Source organism: Schistocerca gregaria, chromosome 10 (genome assembly GCF_023897955.1).
Source record: "Schistocerca gregaria isolate iqSchGreg1 chromosome 10, iqSchGreg1.2, whole genome shotgun sequence".
NCBI lineage: Eukaryota > Metazoa > Arthropoda > Insecta > Orthoptera > Acrididae > Schistocerca > Schistocerca gregaria.
In genome coordinates, this window is record NC_064929.1 from 63,942,519 (window position 1) to 63,967,749 (window position 25,231).

At 41.4% G+C, this 25,231-nt stretch overlaps 1 protein-coding gene across 2 annotated transcripts in view; it reads right to left on the minus strand.

Moving 5' to 3' along the window:
* LOC126293475 (uncharacterized) overlaps positions 1-25,231 on the minus strand; it is a 282,060-nt gene that overhangs the window by 42,421 nt on the left and 214,408 nt on the right. For both annotated transcript variants that reach the window (XM_049986718.1, XM_049986717.1), the window contains exons 8-10: positions 10,901-11,092; positions 7,480-7,653; positions 5,466-5,511 (exon numbers count right to left, since the gene is read on the minus strand). In XM_049986718.1, coding sequence (XP_049842675.1) covers positions 5,466-5,511; positions 7,480-7,653; positions 10,901-11,092 — 412 coding nt within the window. The remainder of the gene's footprint in view (positions 1-5,465; positions 5,512-7,479; positions 7,654-10,900; positions 11,093-25,231) is intronic.

The following is a 25,231-nucleotide window of genomic DNA, read 5'->3' on the forward strand; positions in this document are numbered from 1 at the left end:
TCATGTAAAGAGGAGAAATGCGTACCATCACGTTTCCGACTTTGATAAAGGTCAGATTGTAGACTATCGCGATTCAATGTAAACACAGTCCACACTATTACAGAGCCACCACCATGAGCTGAGGACATAACCATGTCAGAAACCTTTTCACATGAGTCCAGACTCAAACCCTACCATCAGCTCTTACCTACCGAAATCTCGAATCATATCACCAGGGTACAGTATCCAGTCAACTAGTGTCTAACTGATACTGTCACGAGCCCAGGAGAGTTGCTGCAGGCGATGCCGTGCTGTTGGTAAAGGCACTTGTGCCAATTATCTGCTGTCATAGCTTGTTAATACCAAATTTTGGCAGACTGTTCTAACAGATGTGTTCGTAGTACATCCAACATTGATTTCTGTGGTTATTTCAAGCAGTGTTGCTTCTCTGTTAGCACTACACAAACACTGCTGCTCTTAATTGTTAAGTGAACGCCGTACGCCACTGCGTTGTCTCCTGGTGAGAGGTTACGCATGAAATTTAGTATTTTCCGCAAGCTCTTGACACTGTGGATTGTAGAAAACTGACCTCCCTAACTGTTTCTGAAATAGAAGTCCCCATGCGTCTAGCTCAAACTATCATTATGTGTTCAAAGTCTGTTAATTCTCGTGGTGCGGCCATAATCATATCAGATGACGATGATGATTAGTGGGGCACTCAACACTGAGGTCATCAGTGCCTGTACAAGTTCCCAATCTTTCCAGTTCCAATCTCACCACTTCCCGAATGATGATGAGATGATGAGGACAACACAAACACCCAGCCCCAGGTGTAAAAAATCCCTGACCCAGCTGGAAATCGAACTCGGGACCCCGTGATCTAGAGGTAGCAACGCTAGCCACTAGACCATGAGCTGTGGACATAACCATGTCAGAAACCTTTTCACATGAATCACCTGAATACAAATGACAGATCCTCCAATGTTCTGTTCTTTTATAACTACCGCCATCTGTATATGTGCAAATTGCTGTTCCAAAACTTTTGTCATCCCACTGCAGTTCATTCCAAGAAAGAATGCCAGCCATTATCACAGAGACTGTTTTGAACACCACAATGTGTTACTTGGCATAGTCCTGTTGGGAGCCCATATGCCGTTGTCTTCCTCTGGCCTTAGAATTGACTTACCCAACCAATTAACATGGGCTCTGAACCACAGTACAGAGACAGTTACAAGCCCTAATACTGGCTAGATATTGAAGCCCTAGAACATCTACATTGAGCCACCAATGTAATGTGCATTCGATTAGTGCTAGACAATACACAACAGCCAATGTATACTGTAAGTAAAAACAATATGACCATAGCTTAATATCTTGTTGATCCATCTTTGAAACACAAGCAGCAATTACGCACAGTACAGATTTGACAAGTCCTCATTAGGTTTCAGGAGACCAGATGCCTATGCACAGGTCAGAGAATTCCAATAAATTACAGGCCATAAATCTGTCACCATAGAGCTGGTACCCAAAACTGTCCCAGATATATGAGGTGTGACTGAAAAATAACGGTAATTTTTGCTTTTCATAAAGACTCCTTATTTATTCATCAACATCAACTTTGTTCCTTTCAACATAATCCTCCTCAGATATAATACAGTTGTGCCAGTGTTTTTCCAATCTTGGAAGCATCTATGGAATTCATTTTTCATAATGACGTTCAGCTACTTCAGTTATTCAGTTTTTATCTCACCAATGCTGGCAAAATGACATCGTTTCACTGTTCTCTTCAGACCTGGGAATAGAAAGAAGTCACAGGGTGCAATGTCTAGTAAATATGGGTGGTTGCGGAAATGTAACGGTTTTGTATTTAGCCAAAAAATTGTTAACAAGTATTGAGGTGTGAACAGGAGCATTATCATGATGCAATTTCAATGAGTGGTTTTGCTGCAGTTCTGATAATTTTCTTCAGATTGCTCCATGCAAATAACGCTCAACCTCTTGGAAGTATTCCTTATTGACATACAACCACTAACTATCCCCTTGTAATTGAAGAAAACAATGAGAAGAACTTTCACATTTTATTTAACATTTTGAAACTTTTTCAGTCTTGGCTCTTCAGGCTGTTTCTATTGGGACAATTGGGCCTCAGTTTTGACATCCCATGTTTCGTCACATGTTGCAACATTCTTTAGAAGTTCTGGATGACTGTTGATTTTATTCAGCATTTCCTGAACAATGTCTACATGATGTTCTTTTTGTTTGAAATTCAACAATTTTGGAACAAGCTTTGCTGTTATACATTTCATGCCCAAAACATCCAAAACATTGCTTGGTATGAGCCACAGGATATGCCAACATTATCAACAACCTCCCTGATGGTGATTCACGGTTTTTCCAGAATTGTCTTCAGTAACTGATGTGCTAGGGTTTTTAGGGCGATTGCCATCTTCAACGACTTCTCAGCCCTCTTTGAAATGTTTATACCACTCATAAATGCTTGTGTTATTCATTGTAGATCCGCCAAAAGCCACAGTCAACATTTCAGATGCGATGCCGTACTGTATTCCATTTTTCGAGCAAAATTTAATGCAAATTCTTTGATCTATTTTTTGAAAACAAAAATCTGGCTGAGCACTTGAAAACACGTGTGATCTTCTCAACTGTCAACAATAAACTAAATATTCAAAACAGCTGAAAATGCAGACATACATCATGAAGATGTGTACAAAGAAAGAAAAAAAAATTGAAATTAATATGTATAAAGCTTGCAAAATTAAAAAAACTCCTGTTGCTTATTGATCATACCTTGTATTCTGTTTTGTACCTGATACATCAACATCAATTCACTATCATTCTTCTCAAACCACTGTAGCATTATTCTGGCCTTGTGACACAGGCAGTTATCATGCTGGAAGAAGCCTCATCATCGCGTAAGACATCAAGTGTAAATGACACAGGTAGTCTTCAATAATATTCACATAGTCGATGATGTCATTGTGTCTTCAATTATTACCACAGTTGCCACAGAAGCTGAGACTAACGTCTCACATGGCATAATACTGCTAGCAGTGGTCTGTGCCAGTGGTGCAGAGCAGGTTCCGAGTATCTGTTCGCTCACCTCAGATGGCAGTGTATCGGGACACGATCACTAGTCTTGTGTAACAAGAAATGCGGTTGATCTGACTGAGCGATACTTTTCCTCTGATCCACCATCCAACCTCGATGATCCCTTGCCAACTGCAATCATAAATGGTGATGTCACCGGGTCAACATGGGAAAACAGAGGTATCATCTGCAGAAAGACCCCATGTTCAATAACGTGTGCTGAATGGTGCAGTCCGAAACACTCGTGCCTGCATCAGATCTGTACTCTGTTGCCAGATAAGCCATAGATCACTGCCTACCCTGCTCTACAGAATAGGTGGGTCTCTCAACTCCGCATTCTGTGACGAGGTGTGGATGTCCGATACTGTGTCGCCTACTCATGGTTTCACCATTCTCGAACTACTTTTTGTAGACGCTCCTACAGTGGCACACAAATATCCAACCAGCTTTGCCATCTTCCAGATGTTAGCTCCCAGGCACAGAACTATAATAATCTGCTTTAGGACAAACTCACATATGGTACTGAATTGTCCTATTTGTTACTGGAACGATTCCCATTCTTCTTTGATCCACTCGTACACAATCTTTATCACATTTTATACCTGAAATGCCACTAGGTGGAATTTAATATCACAATGGGCAGTGGTTGCAAATGTGGTTCGAAAGGAGGGAGGGGAGATGTGGCGGGCTGAGAGGGGAGGTGGTCTGAGAGGGGGCATGGGTGGGGAGGTGATGTCTATGGGGAGGAGAAAAGAATAGGGTGGGGAGGTTGGTGGAGAGAAGTTGAGAGAGGTGACGGGCAGGGAGGGATGGTGGAAGGGAGACGAGGTGGAAAGGAGGAGAGATGCCAGGGAGGTGGGAGAGGAAGTTCGGGGGGGGTGGGGGGGTGGAGTGGAAGTTCGGGGGGGGGGGGGAGAGGAAGTTCGGGGGGTGGAGGAAGTTCGGGGGGGGGGGGAGAGGAGGTGGGGGATGGCAGAGGACGTGGGGGATGGCAGAGGACGTGGGGGATGGCAGAGGACGTGGGGGATGGCAGAGGACGTGGGGGATGGCAGAGGACGTGGGGGATGGCAGAGGACGTGGGGGATGGCAGAGGACGTGGGGGATGGCAGAGGACGTGGGGGATGGCAGAGGACGTGGGGGATGGCAGAGGACGTGGGGGATGGCAGAGGACGTGGGGGATGGCAGAGGACGTGGGGGATGGCAGAGGACGTGGGGGATGGCAGAGGACGTGGGGGATGGCAGAGGACGTGGGGGATGGCAGAGGACGTGGGGGATGGCAGAGGACGTGGGGGATGGCAGAGGACGTGGGGGATGGCAGAGGACGTGGGGGATGGCAGAGGACGTGGGGGATGGCAGAGGACGTGGGGGATGGCAGAGGACGTGGGGGATGGCAGAGGACGTGGGGGATGGCAGAGGACGTGGGGGATGGCAGAGGACGTGGGGGATGGCAGAGGACGTGGGGGATGGCAGAGGACGTGGGGGATGGCAGAGGACGTGGGGGATGGCAGAGGACGTGGGGGATGGCAGAGGACGTGGGGGATGGCAGAGGACGTGGGGGATGGCAGAGGACGTGGGGGATGGCAGAGGACGTGGGGGATGGCAGAGGACGTGGGGGATGGCAGAGGACGTGGGGGATGGCAGAGGACGTGGGGGATGGCAGAGGACGTGGCGGATGGCAGAGGAAGTGGGGGGGGCATGTGAAGGGGAGCGGTAGAGGAAGTGGACCAGAAGAAAAGTTGGAAGGTCAGAGGAGGTGGAGAAGAGAAGGTGTTAGGGATGAATTAGAGACGTGGGGCAGAAGAGAATGGAAGATATGGAAGGAGGTGGTGAAACAAAGAAATAAAGATGTTGAGAGATATGATTGAGGAGTAGACTACATTTTGGTGACACAAGGTGTTTTATCAACTCCTTTCGTGAAAGAAATTTTCACTCTGCTGTGAAGTGTGCACTGATGCTAAATTCACTGGCAGATTAAAACCGTGTGTCAGACCAAGACTCAAATTCAAGACATTTGTCTTTAACGTGCAAGTGCTCTATCGAGTGAGCTACCCAAGCGCAACTCATGAGCCCTCCTTATAGCTTTACTTCGACCAGCACCTAGTCTCCTACCTTCCAAACTTCACAGAAGCTCGTCTGTGAAACTTGCAAGATTAGCATTCCCGGAAGAAACAATACCGCAGAGACATGGCTTAGCCACAGCCTGGGGGATGTTTCATGCTTGGGTATCTCAGTCAGTAAAGCACTTGCCTGCAAAAGGCAAACATCTTGAGTTCAAGTTCGATCTGGCACGCAGTTTTAATCTGCCAGCAAGTTTCAACTCCTTTCTTCAAATTATCGTACGATTAACTGAACTAAAAGTGATATTTTTAAATATTCCTCACCTTTCTACCGATGTTAAGTTTTGGAGGACTGGCAACTGCTACACTTCTGCAACATGAATTAATCAGCAATTCAGTGTCATCATTATACTGTATTTAGTATTGTTCTTAGTACCATAAACAAACATAAAAAATAACATCTAATATCTTAACAGAACATTTTGGGTAGAATACACACAGTAGTATGAGAAAAGCTTGTCCACTCTTTTTATATAAAACATTCTGAGCAACAGATCGACTCATTAACCAAAGTGACATACATTACAATTGGATGGATAAGATAGTGCTACAGGGGCAATTGAAAGCACTATACAATGCTGTGTATAGCACACTATGCTGTGAACACTATTTAGTGCAGTTCTTAATGCTGATCTATCCTATGGAAGTTGCTTCATCCATGCATTGCTATTGCAACCCATGTATATTTGGGCCAGCTTACTGCACTCAAGTTTTTGTTTTCCTCTACAATGTTAACACCTTCATACTTCCCTGCATTACCTAATTAACTTATTATGTACACTGAAGGTGTGACACATCATTTAAGGGGAAAAGAATGGAAAGGGATGGAACTGATGATATTAGCTGCATCGGAGCTTTCTGCAGAATCAGTTGTGATGAGGGAAAATCTCCTGCTTGCTCGTCAGTTGCATTAACCACTGCACCATTTGTACACTGTGTTTGTCACAAATGCACAGAATATCTTGGCATGCTCCCCAGCTGACCCACGTTCCTAGTTAGTGCGACCTATCTGCAATCCCTCTCAGTGTCCTCCACATTCACTACTTTGGATTCCTGCTGGAGATCAAACAATATTATGCATCCACACTGAAAGTTGTGGATTCACTGCCCATTGAGACAAATCAATTACATGAATGTGTGGTGACTATTCTTTTAGAAATACCCAAAAGAACAGACACCACAAAAAATCCGCAGCCGTAATACATATTATGTAAATTTACATAATATGTATCCCAGCCACAGACTTTGCATGACGTCTGTTCTTTTGGACATGTCCAAAGGAACAGACACCATGCATTCGTGCAATCACGTCATACAAATTAACTTTGCTGTCATGCCTCAGAATGTGTCCCACTGACCCATCCTTCCTTTTGGTAAAAATGAACCATGGAGCTAAAGCTCTTTCATCACCAATTCAATTCAGCACTCTTCTACATGTCTAACTGTTAGCATTCTGCTGTAACACCACATGTGTATAAATTCAATTCTCTTCTGATCTCAACAGTTTATTGTCCAAGTTTGACTTCCATATCAGGCTATACTCCATCTAAACACCTTAAGGAAAGCATTCCTGACACTATGATTTACGTTCGTTGTTAAAACATCTCTCTTTTTCAGACAAACTTTTCTCGCTGTCGCTACTCTGGTAATTTTGCGCCCTCTGCACTATGACCACTCTCAGTCATTTTCTTGCACAAATAGCAAAACTCATCATCTACTTCTAGGCATCGCATTTCTTAACTGTCCCACTGTCACCTAACTTAATTAGACTACACTCTATTATCCTAGTTTCACCTTTATTGGTGTTAATCATGAAACCTCTTTTCATAACACTATATATTTTCATAACACTGTCCATTCTGTTCAACTAAATCATCCACCCCTTGACAGAATAATATTGTCAGTATCCTTTATGTTTTTATTTCATCTGTGTTAACTTCACCTCCATTTCAAAATCTCTCTTTGGCTCTCTTCATTGCTAGCTCTGTGTCAAACTGAACAAGCTGCACCACCTATCTGTACCAAATCCATAGCAGCCTCTATGTACCTTTCCGGAAAGGTTTGCCAAGCAGCCAGTACTCACAAAGTCACAAAAAATGTTGCACCATCATCTTTTTAAAGTCTGTAAAGCTACTGCAACAACACATCAATGACTAGACAAACAAAAAAAACTATACAGGATTCTTAATCTCTGTAGGTTAATATAAAATTTCCTTCAGGTCTAACTGAACAGTTTGTCACATGTTAAATGAGAGTCTAAAAGCCTGGTGATACTTACCTCGTAGCCTTAGAGCAATTAGTATCACTGTTAGGAACTGCACTCTTAGAAATCACGCTGTTAGGAACAGAATATTTTCCCAGAGAGAGTGTGCTGGTATGTCTGACTGGAGTTTCATCACGTATCACCTCTCCGTCCTTCACAGAATACCTCTTCAAATTTATTATTAAGTACCTAAAATATGATAGGAAGAAACATTAGATGTTAATCGTGTGCAGTTACAAGCAAGCTGAAGCATTGGATACAGACCTTATGGAAGCAGGAAGGAAAACTAGGATTTATCATCCCATCAGCAGCGAGTTCATTAGGAATGGTGCACGAGCTCGAAGTTCGACAAGATGGGGAAGGAAATCAATGGTATCATTTTTAAAGGTACCATCCTGACACTTGCCTCATTTGGTAAGTTACAGACTCTCTGTTGCAACTTGCACACACGTCTGTAGTCTCAGCACCATTGCATGATGGAAGTGCCGAATGGGTGGGATTCAGGAGGAGGCTGGAGCAGGGAGGGGGAAGGACAGTATGGTGGGAGTGGCGGACAGTGAAGTGTTGCAGTTTAGACGGAGGGCAGGAGAGAAGGTGCGGAGGAGGGAGGGGGTAAGTAGCGGAAAGGAGAGAAATGAAAGAAATTAAAAGACTGGGTGTGGCGGTGAAATGACAGCTGTGTAGTGCTGGAATGGGAACAGGGAGGGGTCTGGATGGGTGAGGACAGTGACTAACCAAGGTTGAGGCCAGGACGGTTACGGGAACGTAGGATGTATTGCAGGGAAAGTTCCCACCTGCATATATACGTCAAAATAATAATTTTTGGTTGGTGCACAAGTTTGTAGTAATGCAGCTGCTATTTGAGTTTATATATAACCATTTTGTCATTTGGAGATAGTGAGAGGAACTGTGGATAATAGAAACTGTAGCGCTAAGAGGAGAAATCAGAAAATTTCCAGCATATTCTTCTGTTTGAGTTCAATAGAGGGGTGATAGTAGTGGAGGCAGCCAGAATCATATGCACCATGTATGGGGATAATGCCAATGCACAGAGTACAACAAGAAAATTGTTTTCTCATTTTAAGGAGGATAGTTTTGACATTACTTCAGGAAGACTTCAGGGATCTGATTATGATGATTTAAACGCATCAGTTGATAATGATCCAAGTCAGTGTATTCGAAAATTGGCAAAAGCAGTGCACTGTGATCTTTCCATCACTGCGTGACATTTACACGCAATGAGGAAAGTTCAAAAACTGAGTGTACCATACCACATGCTCTGAGTCAAAATCACAAAAAAATCTGTGGTTGGGCACATGTGCATCTCCGGTTGCTCATCATCAATTGAGTCATGAACAACACAGACCACTTCTATAGTGTACCATTACTGGTCAAAATGTTGACTGGAACACTCTTTTTCAAATTCTAAAGGTGGCGGGCGTAAAATACAGGGAGCGAAAGGCTATTTACAATTTGAACAGAAACCAGATGGCAGTTATAAGAGTCGGGGGACATGAAAGGGAAATAGTGGTTGAGAAGGGAGTGAGACAGGGTTGTAGCCTCTTCCCGGTGTTATTCAATATGTATATTGAGCAAGCAGTAAAGTAAACAAAAGAAAAATTCGGAGTAGGTATTAAAATCCATGGAGAAGAAATAAAAACTTTGAGGTTCGCCGATGACATTGTAATTCTGTCACAGGCAGCAAAGGACTTGGAAGAGCAGTTGAATGGAATGGACAGTGTCTTGAAAGGAGGATATAAGATGAACATCAACAAAAGTAAAACGAGGATAATGGAATGTAGTCAAATTAAGTCGGGTGATGCTGAGGGAATTACATTAGGAAATGAGACATTTAAAGTAGTAAAGGAGTTTTGCTATTTGAGGAGCAAAATAACTGATGATGGTCAAAGTAGAGAGGATATAAAAGGTAGACAGGCAATGGCAAGGAAAGCGTTTCAGAAGAAGAGAAATTTGTTAACATCGAGTATAGATTTAAGTGTCATGAAGTCATTTCTGAAAGTATTTTTACTGAGTGTAGCCATTTATGGAAGTGAAACATGGATGATAAATAGTTTGGACAAGAAGAGACTAGAAGCTTTTGAAATGTGGTGCTACAGAAGAATGCTGAAGATTACATGGGTAGATCACGTAACTAATGAGGAGGTATTGAATAGAATTGGAGAGAAGAGGAGTTTGTGGCACAACTTTACAAGAAGAAGGGACCAGTTGGTAGTACATGTACTGAGACATCAAAGGATTACAAATTTAGCATTGGAGGGCAGCGTGGAGGGTAAAAATCGTAGAGGGAGACCAAGAGATGAATACACTACGCAGATTCAGAAGGATTTAGGTTGCAGGAAGTACTGGGAAATGAAGAAGCTTGCACAGCATAGAGTAGTGTGGAGAGTTGCATCAAACCAGTCTCAGGACTGAAGACCACAACAACAACATCATTACTGGTCACCGTTCCAATTTTTATGCTAACATAAGAAAAAGAAAGAAATGGTCGAGTCGAAACAAAGCAGCAACCCCCCTACAAAAACCAGCATGATCCACGAAAGATAAGGTTTTGAATCCGATGGAACAGCGGTGGTGTAGTGTACTACGAACTGCTTCCCTGAGGTGTAAGCATCACTACTAACCTTTGCTGTCAACAAGACGACTCCATGATAATGCCTACCCACATTTTGCTAGACTGACAAAAAATACTAAGGGGAGTTAGGTTGGGAAGCCATTCTGCACCCACCTTATTCATCTGACTGTGTGCCCTCAGATTTCCACCTTTTCCACACTCTTCTCAAATGCCCGTCTATGAACTTAGTATCCATATGAAAATGTGTTCCAAACATGGCTCGATGAGTTATTCACCTCAAAACCATGAGATTTCTAGAGTTGCAGAATCAAAAAGTTACCCCAGAATTGGCAGATTGTTGTAAATAGTGACAGAGAATATATTATTGATGACTAAAATCTCTGTTATGTGTATCTATTGTGTTTAATAAACTTACAGAAAAATGCTACAAACTTATGCACCAATCCAATAACTCATCTCTTGAAATGCATATATCAACTTATTCAGGATTGAATATGAGTAAAATACATTAACACGTCAGTCTACAACTCTCGTCAACGTTCCAGACAAAATATAGATACAAGGATTAGGTGCCTTCCCGAAAACTGTTTAAGTTCTCACATCACTACAGAAATGTAACTTTGGTAGTCGTTACATTGTCTCCTGGAACCTGAACATTTGACACAAAATCCAGATATTTGTGAGTAGTTTGGCAATCACTGCAGAGAATACATGGCAGACTAGTGTTCTTTAGATCATAACTGATTCATTTATTCATTTGACAACTATAAGATTAGAAGTATAAGTTAGTAAACACAGCACTCAATATCACGTGAAATGTGCAACATATATTCTGGCAGTTACCTTGGAACTGATTTAAATGCTGTCTTCACAAGTGATTTATCTTCTCCACAATGAGAGCAAGTCCTCTTGATCGTTTTGGTGGAAGCATACGCATCTAACGCTTCGATAATGGTCCGTATTTTTGACGTCCCAACAGAGATATCGAGCATTAAAATCAGGAAAGAGCTGATTTTTACATCATAATTCAGACAACTGCAAACAAATAAAAATGCATTAAGTCATTTTCCCTTAATTAAATAAAGAGGTTTATTTGCTGCTTAAGCCAATGTTACAATTTGATCATTGCCTTGGCTTCTTACAGAATCAGTAACTATGTTCGGAGGGTCTCTCTCTCTCTCTCTCTCTCTCTCTCCCTCTCTCTCTCTCTCTCTCTCTCTCTCACACACACACACACACACACACTCACACACACACCTATCCTGAATTACAGTGTGTCAAAGTGAAAAAAAACTCCTGCACTAGTTGGCACACACACACCTATCCTGAATTACACAGGGTCAAAGAGAAAAAAGCTCCTGCACTAGTTGCTTCAGACAGAGGTAACTGCAAAATGTATTGAACCACCACTCAACTTCCACATAATGACCTACCAGGTACAAAATAAACTGCTCACTACAAATCAGCACAAGTTCTGGAAACACCGATCATACAAAACTTGACTCTCAATCTTAACAAATAATATCCTTAGCCACATGGAGAGAAAACTGATGATTCGGTGCTTCAGAATATTTTTAAAGTGCTTTACTCAGTCCCACATAAATGCCTTCTAAAGAAAATACAGTGTGGAGCAGAGGAAACACATTTTCACAAGTGCATAACTGAAAACTTGTTTTGTTCAAAAAATCTTTCTTTCAGTAATAGTAGTTTTACGCATTTTCGAAACCTAGATATCTTAATTAGGTTCAGAAAATAATGTCACTAAGATTACATCCTTACTGGAAACAAATTTAGATCCTCTCCTGAAAGTTATGCATGATTCTCTCCAACATTTCTTTCGGCCCGGCTTCAGTTTCCTGACTAACGAAATCTTGAGGTCATCGACTGTACAGCACTTGTTCATGTACACTCAAGATTTCAAATAGGCCCAAAAAGAGAAGTCACAGATCGATAGATTGGGTGAGTGTGGGGACCAATGCACTTCACTAAATAATGAAATGAAATGTCCTGGGAACATCTGTCGAACTACTTATATGAGTGCTCTTGCCGTGTGAGTTGTAGCACTATCCTGTTGAAACCACTTTTCTCTCATGTTCACTCAACGCCTTTCAAGTTCTGGATGAAGAAATTTGTTACACATTTTGATGTAACACACTGATGGCACAGTAACTGTGGTTAATAGCTCTTTAAAATGGTAAGGTCCAACAATCCCTATCTTGGAGATACCGCACCACAGTCGTATTTTAGAGCTGTGGAGAGGCTTTTGGTGTAGTTCATGTGGGTTTGATGCCCAGTACAGGGAGTTCTGTACATTAATATAACCAACTAGATGAAAATTGGTTTCATCACTCAAATACTGGGACATCTGCATCTTCTGCAAATATAGCATCCATTATGCCACAAAATTTTCTGTGCTGCACAAAATCTGTTTCACTTAACTGCTGGACAATCATTATTTTGTATAGATGAAATCTGAGATCATCACATGAGATCTGATGAAGCACAAGATGTGACATCCCAGCAATACAGCCTGTTACCTAGTGGAAAATTTTAGACTAGCATGAACTGCCGTTCTCACTCTGTCTACATTTTTCAGAGTTTGAACTGCATCACAGATACAGCACGTCTAAACACTGCAACTGATCAGAGTATAGCGTGTTGATCTGGGATTGCATCTTAATGTCCAACCTCAAACTTTTCATGGAAAAGACATTCAACCGTGACCACATAACCATTGTTCCTAAAGAACTGCTCAATCATGAACAAATGTACAGGGTGGCAGCCAGTCAAAAGGTATTTTAGAGAATTGGTTTAAAAAAATTTATTTCAAAGGCACAGTCAAATCTTTACAATTTTCCTCCCAGAACAACTTCTGCTGTGCCTATGTGACACAAGTTGCCAGCCTGTCAGAACTGAGGCAATTCTGTCAAGTTAAAATTGCTGAAGAGATGCCTTGAGCCCTACACTGAAACTGCTAACAAATTCACATCATCAGTTTTAGCTAATAGCATATGTGGGATACAGAGGTCATGTGTGTGAATGCTGGAAGATTCTGCAGTGCAGAACACAGTTGCTTCACACTCCTGTGAACAAGACATCTGGCTCTGCACTCCGTGACCAGCCACCAATATCAATTAACGTGAAACACCTCCCCTTCTCATTTCAATTAGTAGTTCAACATCCTAGACTGGCCTAAACCTGGTAGCTTCTGACCCTAGGTGCACCCCTTGTATACTGTACACTGAAATATATTCGCTTATTTTATCTAATTTCCTATTCTGTCTTACAAGTCCTGACTATTTAACCTCCCGTACATTGTTGTAATAAACCAAATGCTGCAACCTTCTTCCCCCTTCCCTGACCGTGTACACAAACAATGCTCCATCCTCCGATGGTCCGTAGCAACAGAAACGGCACTGTCTGGGCTGTCCACTAACAGTGCTTCAGGTCGATACCTCCATTTGTCACTAAGTACTAACAGTTTAAAAAACACACATTCCTTCTGCTCCACCTTGTATGTTCCTACGGCACATTTAACACTTTGAGTCCCAAGCCTGAGCACAGTTCACGTGGCAAGAGTGCTGCTAGTGTCCAGTGCCCCTCCCATCGTTCGTCCGCGTCGTGGCACTTGCTGCAGCGATCGACTACTCTGTGCCCGTTACGTACCTCCTACGCGACACATTCTGATCCACAGACCCCACAGAGTTGGAAACTTTGTTGTTGACATCTCTAAGAAGATAAGTCAGTCATTGGTTGACAGCCAGAATATATGAGAGAAGTTGTACGAGGTAAATGTTTTGTAACTTGAAGTATAGTCAACTGTATAAATGCAATGTATTTTTTTGTAATGCAAAGAAGCAGAGTCCAAAATCATTCAGCGAGCAATAGCTGGTATTTTAAGTAACGACATTCTGATGGAGGGAAAGGAGTCTGAAGCAAGATACCTGGGCCACAGTATTTCTGCAACTACCTCCAAGTGCGAGATGATAAAATTTATAATCTACAGTGATGATAAAATGCACAGAAAATGATTGTTACAAATGCACGATACATCTCAAGCTCCACCTCTTAATAGATAAAGGATATCACCAAAAAATGATGAAGACCCTCCAACTTGGTTGAAGGTTATATGACTTTTCCATATATTTATTGAATGGACCTTGCATATACCAATAAACTGACCTGTACGTTAGTGGTGAATACTGTTTCGTTTTTAGTAAAAAAATTGAAAATGCTATAAACTTATAATTTGTTTGCACTGAGCAATCTTTGTATGTTCGCAGTCTGAAGTGTCGATTACAGCATCAAATTTTCTCAAAACATCACTCATCCTCTTGTGGAGCATATTTACAGTTGTATATACATTGCACACGTAACTTTCATCTTACAACCTCCACAGTCTCACAAAACACAGCATCATTAAAGGCCGTCTAATTGGGAGAGTCAGTCTTTTTTTCCTCTACCAGTGCTAAAGTACAACCACAAGATTGTGCATTTGACTCTCATGCTACATTACAGCTTTAAAATCCTGTGCACTTTAGTAAGAGACAATGAGTCAATGGGTACAAAGTGACAGCAGTGACACCATTCTCGAACTCGATACTAGTGGGGGCTACAGTGGGAAATGACAAAACTGCAGTGCCTCGATTTCTAATGTATGCAACCCCCAACAATGGACTCGTAATCATGTCACGTCTGATCTCCACTGAGCGCCCTATGTGCTGGTAAAACATACATCTACAAACAGGGCGTATATATGGACAGCAAAAAAATAATTCCTGGATTTTTCCCAGATTTCTTGGTTACAAACTTACTTACTTCTGAATGAAAATACAATGTAGCGCAGGTGAACGTACATTTCCTCCGTGTTATATGACAATATACTTTCCCTCAAAGCTGTAAAACTTATCAACCCTTTGAATGGTAAAAGTTTTATACACTGGTGTTTAACTTCCTGCATTTTAGGAAATGAAACCCGAAAAAAAAGAAATTTGATAAGATCTTTGACATTCAGCAACATGTACACTGCATTTTTTTTTTATTACAAAAGTATAAATATGAATTTCATCAAATATGGCACAATACTTTCCAAAGCACTGAAATCGAGGTTATGCTGTACGATGTGCTTTTCACAGGTCATGACATTTGATCTCACCAACCAATGACAGCAGGTACTCAGAGCATAAGACGTGATGTAGTCAGCCAATAGCAACACAAGTGTTAAGTAGCATGAACACACAAATAGCAAAAGTTAATTGTTTAAATTAATTTACATACAATATGGTTACAAGAAAAGTTAAGCTTTCATGTATAATATTGTAAATAAAATAGAAAGAAACTTCCACATGGGAAAAATATATTAAAAACAAAGATTCCAAGAGTTACCAAGCGGGAAAGCGCCGGTAGATAGGCACAATGAATAAAGCACACAAACACACACACATAATTTGAGCTTTTGCAACCGGCGGCTGCTTCGTCAGGAAAGAGGGAAGGAAAAGGAAAGATGAAAGGATGTGGATTTTAAGGGAGAGGGTAAGGAGTCATTCCAATCCCGGGAGCGGAAAGACTTACCTTAGGGGGAAAAAAGGATAGGTATATACTCGCGCGCGCACACACACACACACACACACACACACACACACACACACAAGCAGACATATTTAAAGGCAAAGAGTATGGGCAGAGATGTAAGTCGAGGCGGAAGTGTGGAGGCAAAGATGATGTTGAATGACAGGTGAGGTATGAGTGGCGGCAACTTGAAATTAGCAGAGATTGAGGCCTGGTGGATAACGAGAAGAGAGGATATATTGAAGGGCAAGTTCCCATCTCCGGAGTTCGGATAGGTTGGTGTTGGTGGGAAGTATCTGGTATAACACTGTGCCAAGATGTGCTGGCTGTGCACCAAGGCATGTTTAGCCACAGGGTGATCCTCATTACCAACAAACACTGTCTGTCTGTGTCCATTCATGCGAATGGACAGTTTGTTGCTGATCATTCCCACATAGAAAGCGTCACAGTGTAGGCAGGTCAGTTGGTAAATCACGTGGGTGCTTTCACACGTGGCTCTACCTTTGATTGTGTACACATTCCGGGTTACAGGACTGGAGTAGGTGGTGGTGGGAGGGTGGATAGGACAGGTTTTACACTGGGGGCGGTTGCAAGGGTAGGAGCCAGAGGGTAGGGAAGGTGGTTTGGGGATTTCATAGGGATGAACCAAGAGGTTACGAAGGTTAGGTGGACGGCGGAAAGACTCTCTTGGTGGAGTGGGGAGGATTTCATGAAGGATAGATCTCATTTCGGGGCAGGATTTTAGGAAGTCGTATCCCTGCTGGAGAGCCACATTCAGAGTCTGATCCAGTCCCGGGAAGTATCCTGTCACGAGTGGGGCACTTTTGGGGTTCTTCTGTGAGAGGTTCTGGGTTTGAGGGTATGAGGGTATGAGAAAGTGGCTCTGGTTATCTGCTTCTGTACCAGGTCGGGAGGGTAGTTGCGGGATGAGAAAGCTGTTTTCTGGTTGTTGGTGTAATGGTCCAAGGATCCAGGACTGGAGCAGATTCGTTTGCCACGAAGGCCTAGGCTGTAGGGAAGGGACCGTTTGATATGGAATGGGTGACAGCTGTCATAATGGAGGTACTGTTGCTTGTTGGTGGGTTTGATGTGGACGGATGTGTGAAGCTGGCCATTGGACAGATGGAGGCCAACGTCAAGGAAAGTGGCATGGGATTTGGAGTAGGACCAGGTGAATCTGAAGGATCCAAAGGAGTTGAGGTTGGAGAGGAAATTCTGGAGTTGTTCTTCACTGTGAGTCCAGATTATGAAGATGTCATCAATAAATCTGTACCAAACTTTGGGTTGGCAGGCTTGGGTAACCAAGAAGGCTTCCTCTAAGTGACCCATAAATAGGTTGGCATACGAGGGGGCCATCCTGGTACCCATGGCTGTTCCCTTTAATTGTTGGTATGTCTGGCCTTCAAAAGTGAAGAAGTTGTGGGTCAGGATGAAGCTGGCTAAGGTGACGAGGAAAGAGGTTTTAGGTAGGGTGGCAGGTGATCGGTGTGAAGGGAAGTGCTCCATTGCAGCGAGGCCCTGGACGTGCGGGTTATTTGTGTATAGGGAAGTGGCATCAATGGTTACAAGGATGGTTTCCGGGGGTAACAGACTGGGTACGGATTCCAGGCGTGGTTGGTGTCTTTGATGAATGATGGGAGACTGCATGTAATGGGTTGAAGGTGTTGATCTACGTAGGCCGAGATACGTTCTGTGGGGGTTTGGTAACCAGCTACAATGGGGCGGCCAGGATGTTTGGGCTTGTAAATTTTAGGAAGGAGGTAGAAACACTCGTAGTCTCTGCTGGAAATATCACTTTGCCACGAAGAAAAATAATCCTGATCCCACTCCTAATGATCCAACTCCCCAAGACACTATCCAAATTGAACCCTGCCTGGAACAGTTCCGTCCTCCATCACAGCGGGACCCACCTCCTCTTCCTCAAAATCACCCTCTCCAAACCTTCCAGAAATTTCTCACTTCCAGCCTTCCCTCTCAGTCTTTCTTGAAAAACCTTAATCCTACTCCCAACATCACCACAGCTGAAGACCAGGCTATCCGTGATCTGAAAGCTGACCGATCCATCATCATTCTTCCGGCTGACAAGGGTTCCACGACCGTGGTACTTGATCGTCGGGAGTATGTGGCTGAGGGACTGCGTCAGCTTTCAGACAACTCTACATACAAAGTTTGCCAAGGTAATCCCATTCCTGATGTCCAGGTGGAGCTTCAAGGAATCCTCAGAACCTTAGGCCCCTACAAAACCTTTCACCTGATTCCATCAAACTCCTGACCCCACCGACACCTCGCACTCCTACCTTCTACCTACTTCCTAAAATTCACAAGCCCAAACATCCTGGCCGCCCCATTGTAGCTGGTTACCAAGCCCCCACAGAACGTATCTCTGCCTACGTAGATCAACACCTTCAACCCATTACATGCAGTCTCCCATCCTTCATCAAAGACACCAACCACTTTCTCAAACGCCTGGAATCCGTACCCAGTCTGTTACCCCCAGAAACCATCCTTGTAACCATTGATGCCACTTCCCTATACACAAATATCCTGCACGTCCAGGGCCTCGCTGCAGTGGAGCACTTCCTTTCACGCCGATTGGTATAGCATAAGTATTGCTTTTGTTTTGTTTCTTGCTGTCAATTCTGTTTTCAGTATTTTTGTTAGTCTTTGTCTATATTTTTCTTTTAGTTCTTCTTTAATATTTGTATTATCTATTCCTATTTTTTGTCTGTATCCTACATATTTATGCAGTCGCTGTGGTTATCCAATATCTAATCTTCTTGTTTAGTGTGTTTTCCCTTGACTATGCTATTTTTCTTACATTTGTCTGTTCCAAAAGCCATATTTATATCATTGCTGAATACTTCTGTTATCTTAAGTAATTGGTTGAGTTGTTGATTCGTTGCTACCAGTAGTTTTAGATCATCCATGTATAGCAAATGTGTGATTTTGTGTGGGTATGTTCCCGTAATATTGTATCCATAATTTGTATTATTTAGCATGTTGGATAGTGGGTTCAGAGCAAGGCAGAACCAGAAAGGACTTAATGAGTCTCCTTGGTATATTCCACGCTTAATCTGTATTGGCTGTGATGTGACATTATTTGAATTTGTTTGGATATTAAGTGTGGTTTTCCAATTTTTCATTACTATGTTTAGGAACTGTATCAAGTTAGGATCTACTTTGTATATTTCCAATATTTGTAGTAACCATGAGTGGGGTACACTATCAAAAGCTTTTCGGTAATCAATGTATGTGTAGTGTAGCGACCTTTGTTTAGTTTTAGCTTGATATGTCACCTCTGAATCTATTATCAGTTGCTCTTTACATCCTCATGCTCCTTTGCAACAGCCTTTTTGTTCTTCATTTATAATTTTGTTCTGTGTTGCATGTGTCATTAATTTCTGTGTAATGACTGAAGTTAATATTTTGTATATTGTTGGTAGGCATGTTATGGGGCTGTATTTAGCTGGGTTTGCTGTGTCTGCTTGATCTTTAGGTTTCATATAAGTTATTCCATGTGTAAGTGTATCAGGGAATGTGTATGGGTCTGCAATGTAACTGTTAAATAATTTAGTTAGATGTGAATGTGTTGAGGTGAACTTCTTTAGACAGAAATTTGCTATTTTATCTTTTCCAGGGGCTTTCCAATTGTGAGTACAATTAATTGCTTGGGTGACTTCATGTTGCAAAATTATCACTTCGGGCATTTGTGGTATCATCTTGTATGTGTGTGTTTCTGCTTCTATCCACAGTGCATGCCTGTTATGTTTTACCAGGTTTGACCATATGTTGCTCCAGAAGTGTTGCATGTCTGTTATGTTTGGTGGATTGTCTATTTTAATGTGTGTGTTATCTATTGTCTGGTAAAATTTCTTTTGGTTTGTGTTGAATGTTTGGTTTTGTTTCCTTCTATTTTCACTTTTTTTGTATCTTCTAAGTCGTTTGGCCAATGCTTGTAATTTCTGCTTCTTTTCATCTAATAGCTCTATCGCTTCTTGTTGTGAGATTTTACCTAACCTTTTCCGTTTTTTTTTTTTTCTTTTTTTTTTTCCTGACATTTGATGTCTTATAAATTGTGTTAGCTGTCCAATGTCTTTTCTCAGTTTTTCTATTCTGATCTGTAGCCTGTGTTGCCATGCTGGTTTTGTGGGTTTCTTCTGTGTGTTGGTTGGTTCTGATCTCTGCCTAGTGTGTATATTTAGTGTAGTGAGTGCTCCTATATAAACCATAGTTGTATTTTCATTTATTTTGTTGTGTATGATTGAGTTGATAGTTGTTATTGTTGTTTCGACTTGTGGGTTATTTTGTGGTCTATGCAAGAATGGTCTAATGTCTGTATTTGTGTCTTTGTATTCTATATTGTTAGCTGAAATTTTTCTTCTATATCTAATATGTATGTCACTTCGTGTTCTATTTGCACTTGTTCTGGTGGCAGTCCTAAAATTTCGTTTTCCTCTGATTGTTTAATTGATGTGTGTTGTTCTTTGTTTGTTTGCTCTGGGATGTTTGAGTCCATTACTGTATTTTTTTCTTCTTCTGATTGCACATTATTTTGTTCCAGTATTTGTTGTACTTGTTGTTTGATGTTTTCTAATTCTGACTGGGGTATCCTGTTATTTTTTATTATTACACGAATCTGTCGTTGTTCTGTTAAAAATTCTAATTCTGGGTATCTGGTAATAAATGTTGTGTATACTTGTGATCTGTATCCAGTTGTGTTGGTTCCTAGGTGTGTTGCTTGGTAATAACAGAACATGAGGTGTCGATTAACTTCATCTGACTATCTCATCCTCTGTCTTTGTTTTCCTTCTAGGATGATTGCAGGAAGCATATGCTGCAAAACACCTCTATTTGGATTTAAATCATTTTCCAGTTGGCTAGCAGTGTCGTTACCATTGTGGGCGGGCATAGGGTTCAAGCGTCGTCCCCGACCATGACGGCGCTTCTCCGAGGCTTCTTTAGTTGTGTCCTGAACCAACTAATCATACTAAAAGGGGAGTTAGCCCTATTAGTGGTTTGTTCTTTTAGTCGCCTTTTACGACTGGCAGAACATACCAGGGCCTCCACGGGGATTATTATTATTATTATTATTATTATTAGTAGTAGTAGTAGTAGTAGTACAGGGTACCGTGCATCACACTCCATATGTTGGCTTGCCGAGTATGTATGTAGATGTAGACACACGTTTCCAATGATCCGTGGAGCAATTTTGACAATTCCATGCCCACTGCAATCATAACTGACAATGTCGATGAGTCAACATGGGAGCATGCAGGGATCATCTGCTGCAGAGGTCCACATTCAAAAACATGTGCTGATCGATGTGCTCTGAAAGATTTGTCCTTCAACCAGCACTGTACTTTGTCATCACATCTGCCACAGATCGCTGTCTGTCCTGCTTTAGCCAGCAGGCAAGTCTCTGATGTCTAAGTTCTGTGATGAGGTGTGGGCGTACAGCACTCCGTCACCTACTTGTGGTTTTATTACCCTGCAAACATTTTAAATATATGCCCACACCACCATTTCTTTCTTTTTTTTCCATACGTATAGTTCCTCAGGAACAAATTGAGGGGCAAATCTCCATGGTCATTGAATGAATCAGCACATTAACATAGATGAAATAAAACGGAGAAAAATCCTAAGCACATGATAAGCTATGACTATATATTACCACAATCAACAATATAACACAGCAATTAGCTTAATTTATTTCCCAGAAATCCCTAACAGAATAGAAAAGAGTGATCCACAATCGAATTGTTCTATTTAGAATTGAATCTGTGTGAAGATTACTGCTAAGATTTTTTAATTCTTGTCGTAGAATAATGAGAACAGATGCAGTAGGATACTGCATGTCTTTCTGCACAACAGTCAAGGAGGTGTGATCCAAATGCAGATTGGCCTTTCTGCCTAGCATTAACTGAGTGAAAGCTGCTAATTCTTGGGAATAAGCTCAAATTGATAAGAACAAACAACATAAAAAAAGAAAATTTTAGAGGCCATTGCCAGAATTCCTAGGCTCTTGAAGAACAGAATTGAAAAGATGTCTACAAACTTACACCACTTACTGATCAAATTGCTGTTTTATGAGCCAAAAATACCCTATGTGGATGGGCAGAGTTACAACAGGATATAATGATGTATGCCAGATGTAAATGGAAATAAGCTAAGAGGGCTAATTTTCGCATTAGACCCTCACTTCTTGGAGACACTGTTCTAATGGTACATATAGCACCATCCAGTTTTTGAACAAGATCCTGCACATGGGCTTTCCATGATAATTTACTATCTATCTGGGTGTTCTGATAGATAATAAACTATTACAGAAAGTCCACATTCTTAGAAATTTGAATTGTTCAGACTCAATAATCATATGCCCATTCTGTTTAATATAAATACAGTCGGCAACATTGTTGGAATAAGTCCCCATTTGTCCTTGCCCCACTTATATACTTCCAGTCATTACATTTCGATACTTGCAGTCATTACATTTCGGCTCACCAGCATATAACACGAGGAGGAGAAATGGCTTACAGCATTCATACTTAGTGTGGCACAGAAAAGTGTGACATGTTCTGCCACGCAAGGATTTACCTAGCAAACTAGTGATTTTTTTGTGTGTGTGTGTGTGTGTGTGTGTGTGTGTGTGTGTGTGTGTGTGTGTGTGTGTGTGAGAGAGAGAGAGAGAGAGAGAGAGAGAGAGAATTAAACATTAAGTACCACATGTATACAAAAAGGTAAAGCAACACAATAACTCAATCAGTAAATTGTCAGACAGCATCTAGCCTATTTTTAACGTGTTTTCTTTAGGTTACTTTCTTCTCTGTACGTGGTGATTGGGTGTTGTGTGATGTCCTTAGGTTAGTTAGGTTTAAGTAGTTCTAAGTTCTAGGGAACTGATGACCATAGCTGTTAAGTTCCATAGTGTTCAGAGCCATTTGAACTATTTCTTCTCTGTATGTCTGTTCAATACAAACTTTCCAATTGGTTTTAAACTAACTTCCCAGTGACTGAAACTTTCTGCACAGCTCAGAGCTGGATAACAATGCAATACTAACTCTCCCCCCCCCCCCCCCCCCCTATCCAGTGTGTGGTGGAGACACTACTCTCTCTCTCTCTCTCTCTCTCTCTCTCTCTCTCTCTCTCTCTTTTTCATTTTTTTTAGGAAAATAACAAATGTATTGATATATTATTAACAGGCAGGTGTAACACTATTCTGTTTAAGATATTATCAGGTTAAAAGACAATGAAATAAACCTTTAATGTAAAACATATCTCCTATATAATATCATCAAAATGTTTATAACCCACCGAAATATTTCATACTCACAAGACTAAAAAGCAGAAAAGAATTACCTGATCAAAAACTTTTTAATACACAACATTTTAAAAATGAACTAAAAGCATAAAGTAATGTCTCTTAGTTCCATACAGCTCCTTAATCTCACACACTTAGTCCTGAAAATTGTGACTATGAATTTTTAACAGCCATTAAAATACTTGTAAGATTATACCAAAAAACGTGTGGCACATGCAATAAATAACTGGTGCATTAATATTTTATTTCCGAACTACAAGTATTATCTATTGCATGTACTCCTCATTTTTCATTATAAATCTTATAAGTATTCTCATAGCTATTAAAAATTTGCAACCGCAAATTTTGAGAACTACATGTATGCTGTCAGGAGTCTGTATGGGGCCAGGAGAAATTATTTTATACTTTTTAGCCCATTATAAATGTATTTTATATTAAGAAGTTTATGATTTAAATAATTATTATCATTGTGATGATATATTACATTAAGTAAGTGTCACTTTCCGCATAGAACGTAGAGTCCATGGAACATGCTAACAACTAACAATGTTTTCCTCTACAAGTAACTAAGTGTCAAATCTCTTCATCAAGGCAAATAATTACAAAATAAGAGAATCAAAGAGTTCATAAATTAAATTACAGTGAAATGAATACCTCTAGCTGCATACAGGCGTTGATATAAGTAAACGGGGACAGTTGAGAATTGAGAAATTGTGTCCCAACCGGGACTCGGACCCGGGATCTCCCACTTACATGGCAGACAGTCTATCCATCTGAGCCACCTAGGACACAGAGGATAGTGCGACTGCAGGGACTTATCTCTGGCACACCTCCCGCGAAACTCACATTCCCAACTCCTGCACCGTATTCACAGTGCACTTGCCTATCATACTCATTACTCGTGGCTTTTTGCCAATTTCCGTTAAGCGTTCGGGTGCTGTTTGTGCATATGCACAGAAGAAGATGGTCAAATGGCCAGTGAGTAAATGCATAATTTACACATGCCTGCCTATGTTTGTATATGTGCGGATGGATATGTGCATGTGTGCGAGAGTATACCTGTCCTTTTTTCCCCCTAAGGTAAGTCTTTCCACTCCCGGAATTGGAATGACTCCTTACCCTCTCCCTCAAAACCCACATCCTTTCGTCTTTTCCTCTCCTTCCCTCTTTCCTGATGAAACAACCTTGGGTTGCGAAAGCTTGAAATTTGTGTGTGTGTTTATTGTCCCTATCAACATACCAACACTTTCGTTTGGTATGTTACAGCATATATATATATATATATATATATATATATATATATATATATATATATATATAAAATAGAAAGAAACTTCCACATGGGAAAAATATATTAAAAACAAAGATTCCAAGACTTACCAAGCGGGAAAGCGTCGGCAGACAGGCACATGAACAAAACACACAAACACACACACAGAATTGCTAGCTTTCGCAACCGATGGTTGCTTCTTCAGGAAGGAGAGGGAAGGATGGATGTGTGTGTGTGTGTGTGTGTGTGTGTGTGTGTGTGTGTGTGTGTGCGCGTGCGCGCGAGTGTACATCTGTCCTTTTTTTCCCCTAAGGGAAGTCTTTCCGCTCCCGGGATTGGAATGACTCCTTACCCTCTCCCTTAAAACCTACATCCTTTCGTCTTTCCCTCTCCTTCCTGAAGAAGCAACCATCGGTTGCGAAAGCTAGCAATTCTGTGTGTGTGTTTGTGTGTTTTGTTCATGTGCCTGTCTGCCGGCGCTTTCCCGCTTGGTAAGTCTTTGAATCTTTATATATATATATATATATATATATATATATATGAAAATGGTATCTGTTCTTTCGGACGTGTCCGAAAGAACAGATACCATCGGTGACCATGCAGCTTGTTAGAATTAAATTACAATGAAATGAATACCCCTAGCTGCATACAGGCATTAATGTAAGTCAACGGGGACAGTTGAAAATGTGGTGCCCTGACCGGGACTCGAACCCGGGATCTGCTTACATGGCAGACACCCTATCTGTCTGAGAAACCAAGGACAAAGAAAATAGTGCGACTGCAGGGACTTATCTGTGGCACGCCTCTCGTGAGAATCACTTTCCCAACTTATTGTCCCACACTATATTCCTATGAATATAGTGCACTTGCCCATTATACTCATTACTCGCGGCTTTTAGCTGATTCCCGTAAGAGTTTGGGCACTGTTTGTGCATCCGCACAGAAGAAGATGGTCAAATGGCTGGTGAGCCTTAACTATATATATATAGCTCATAAATGTTTCAATTCTGTAAAGCTA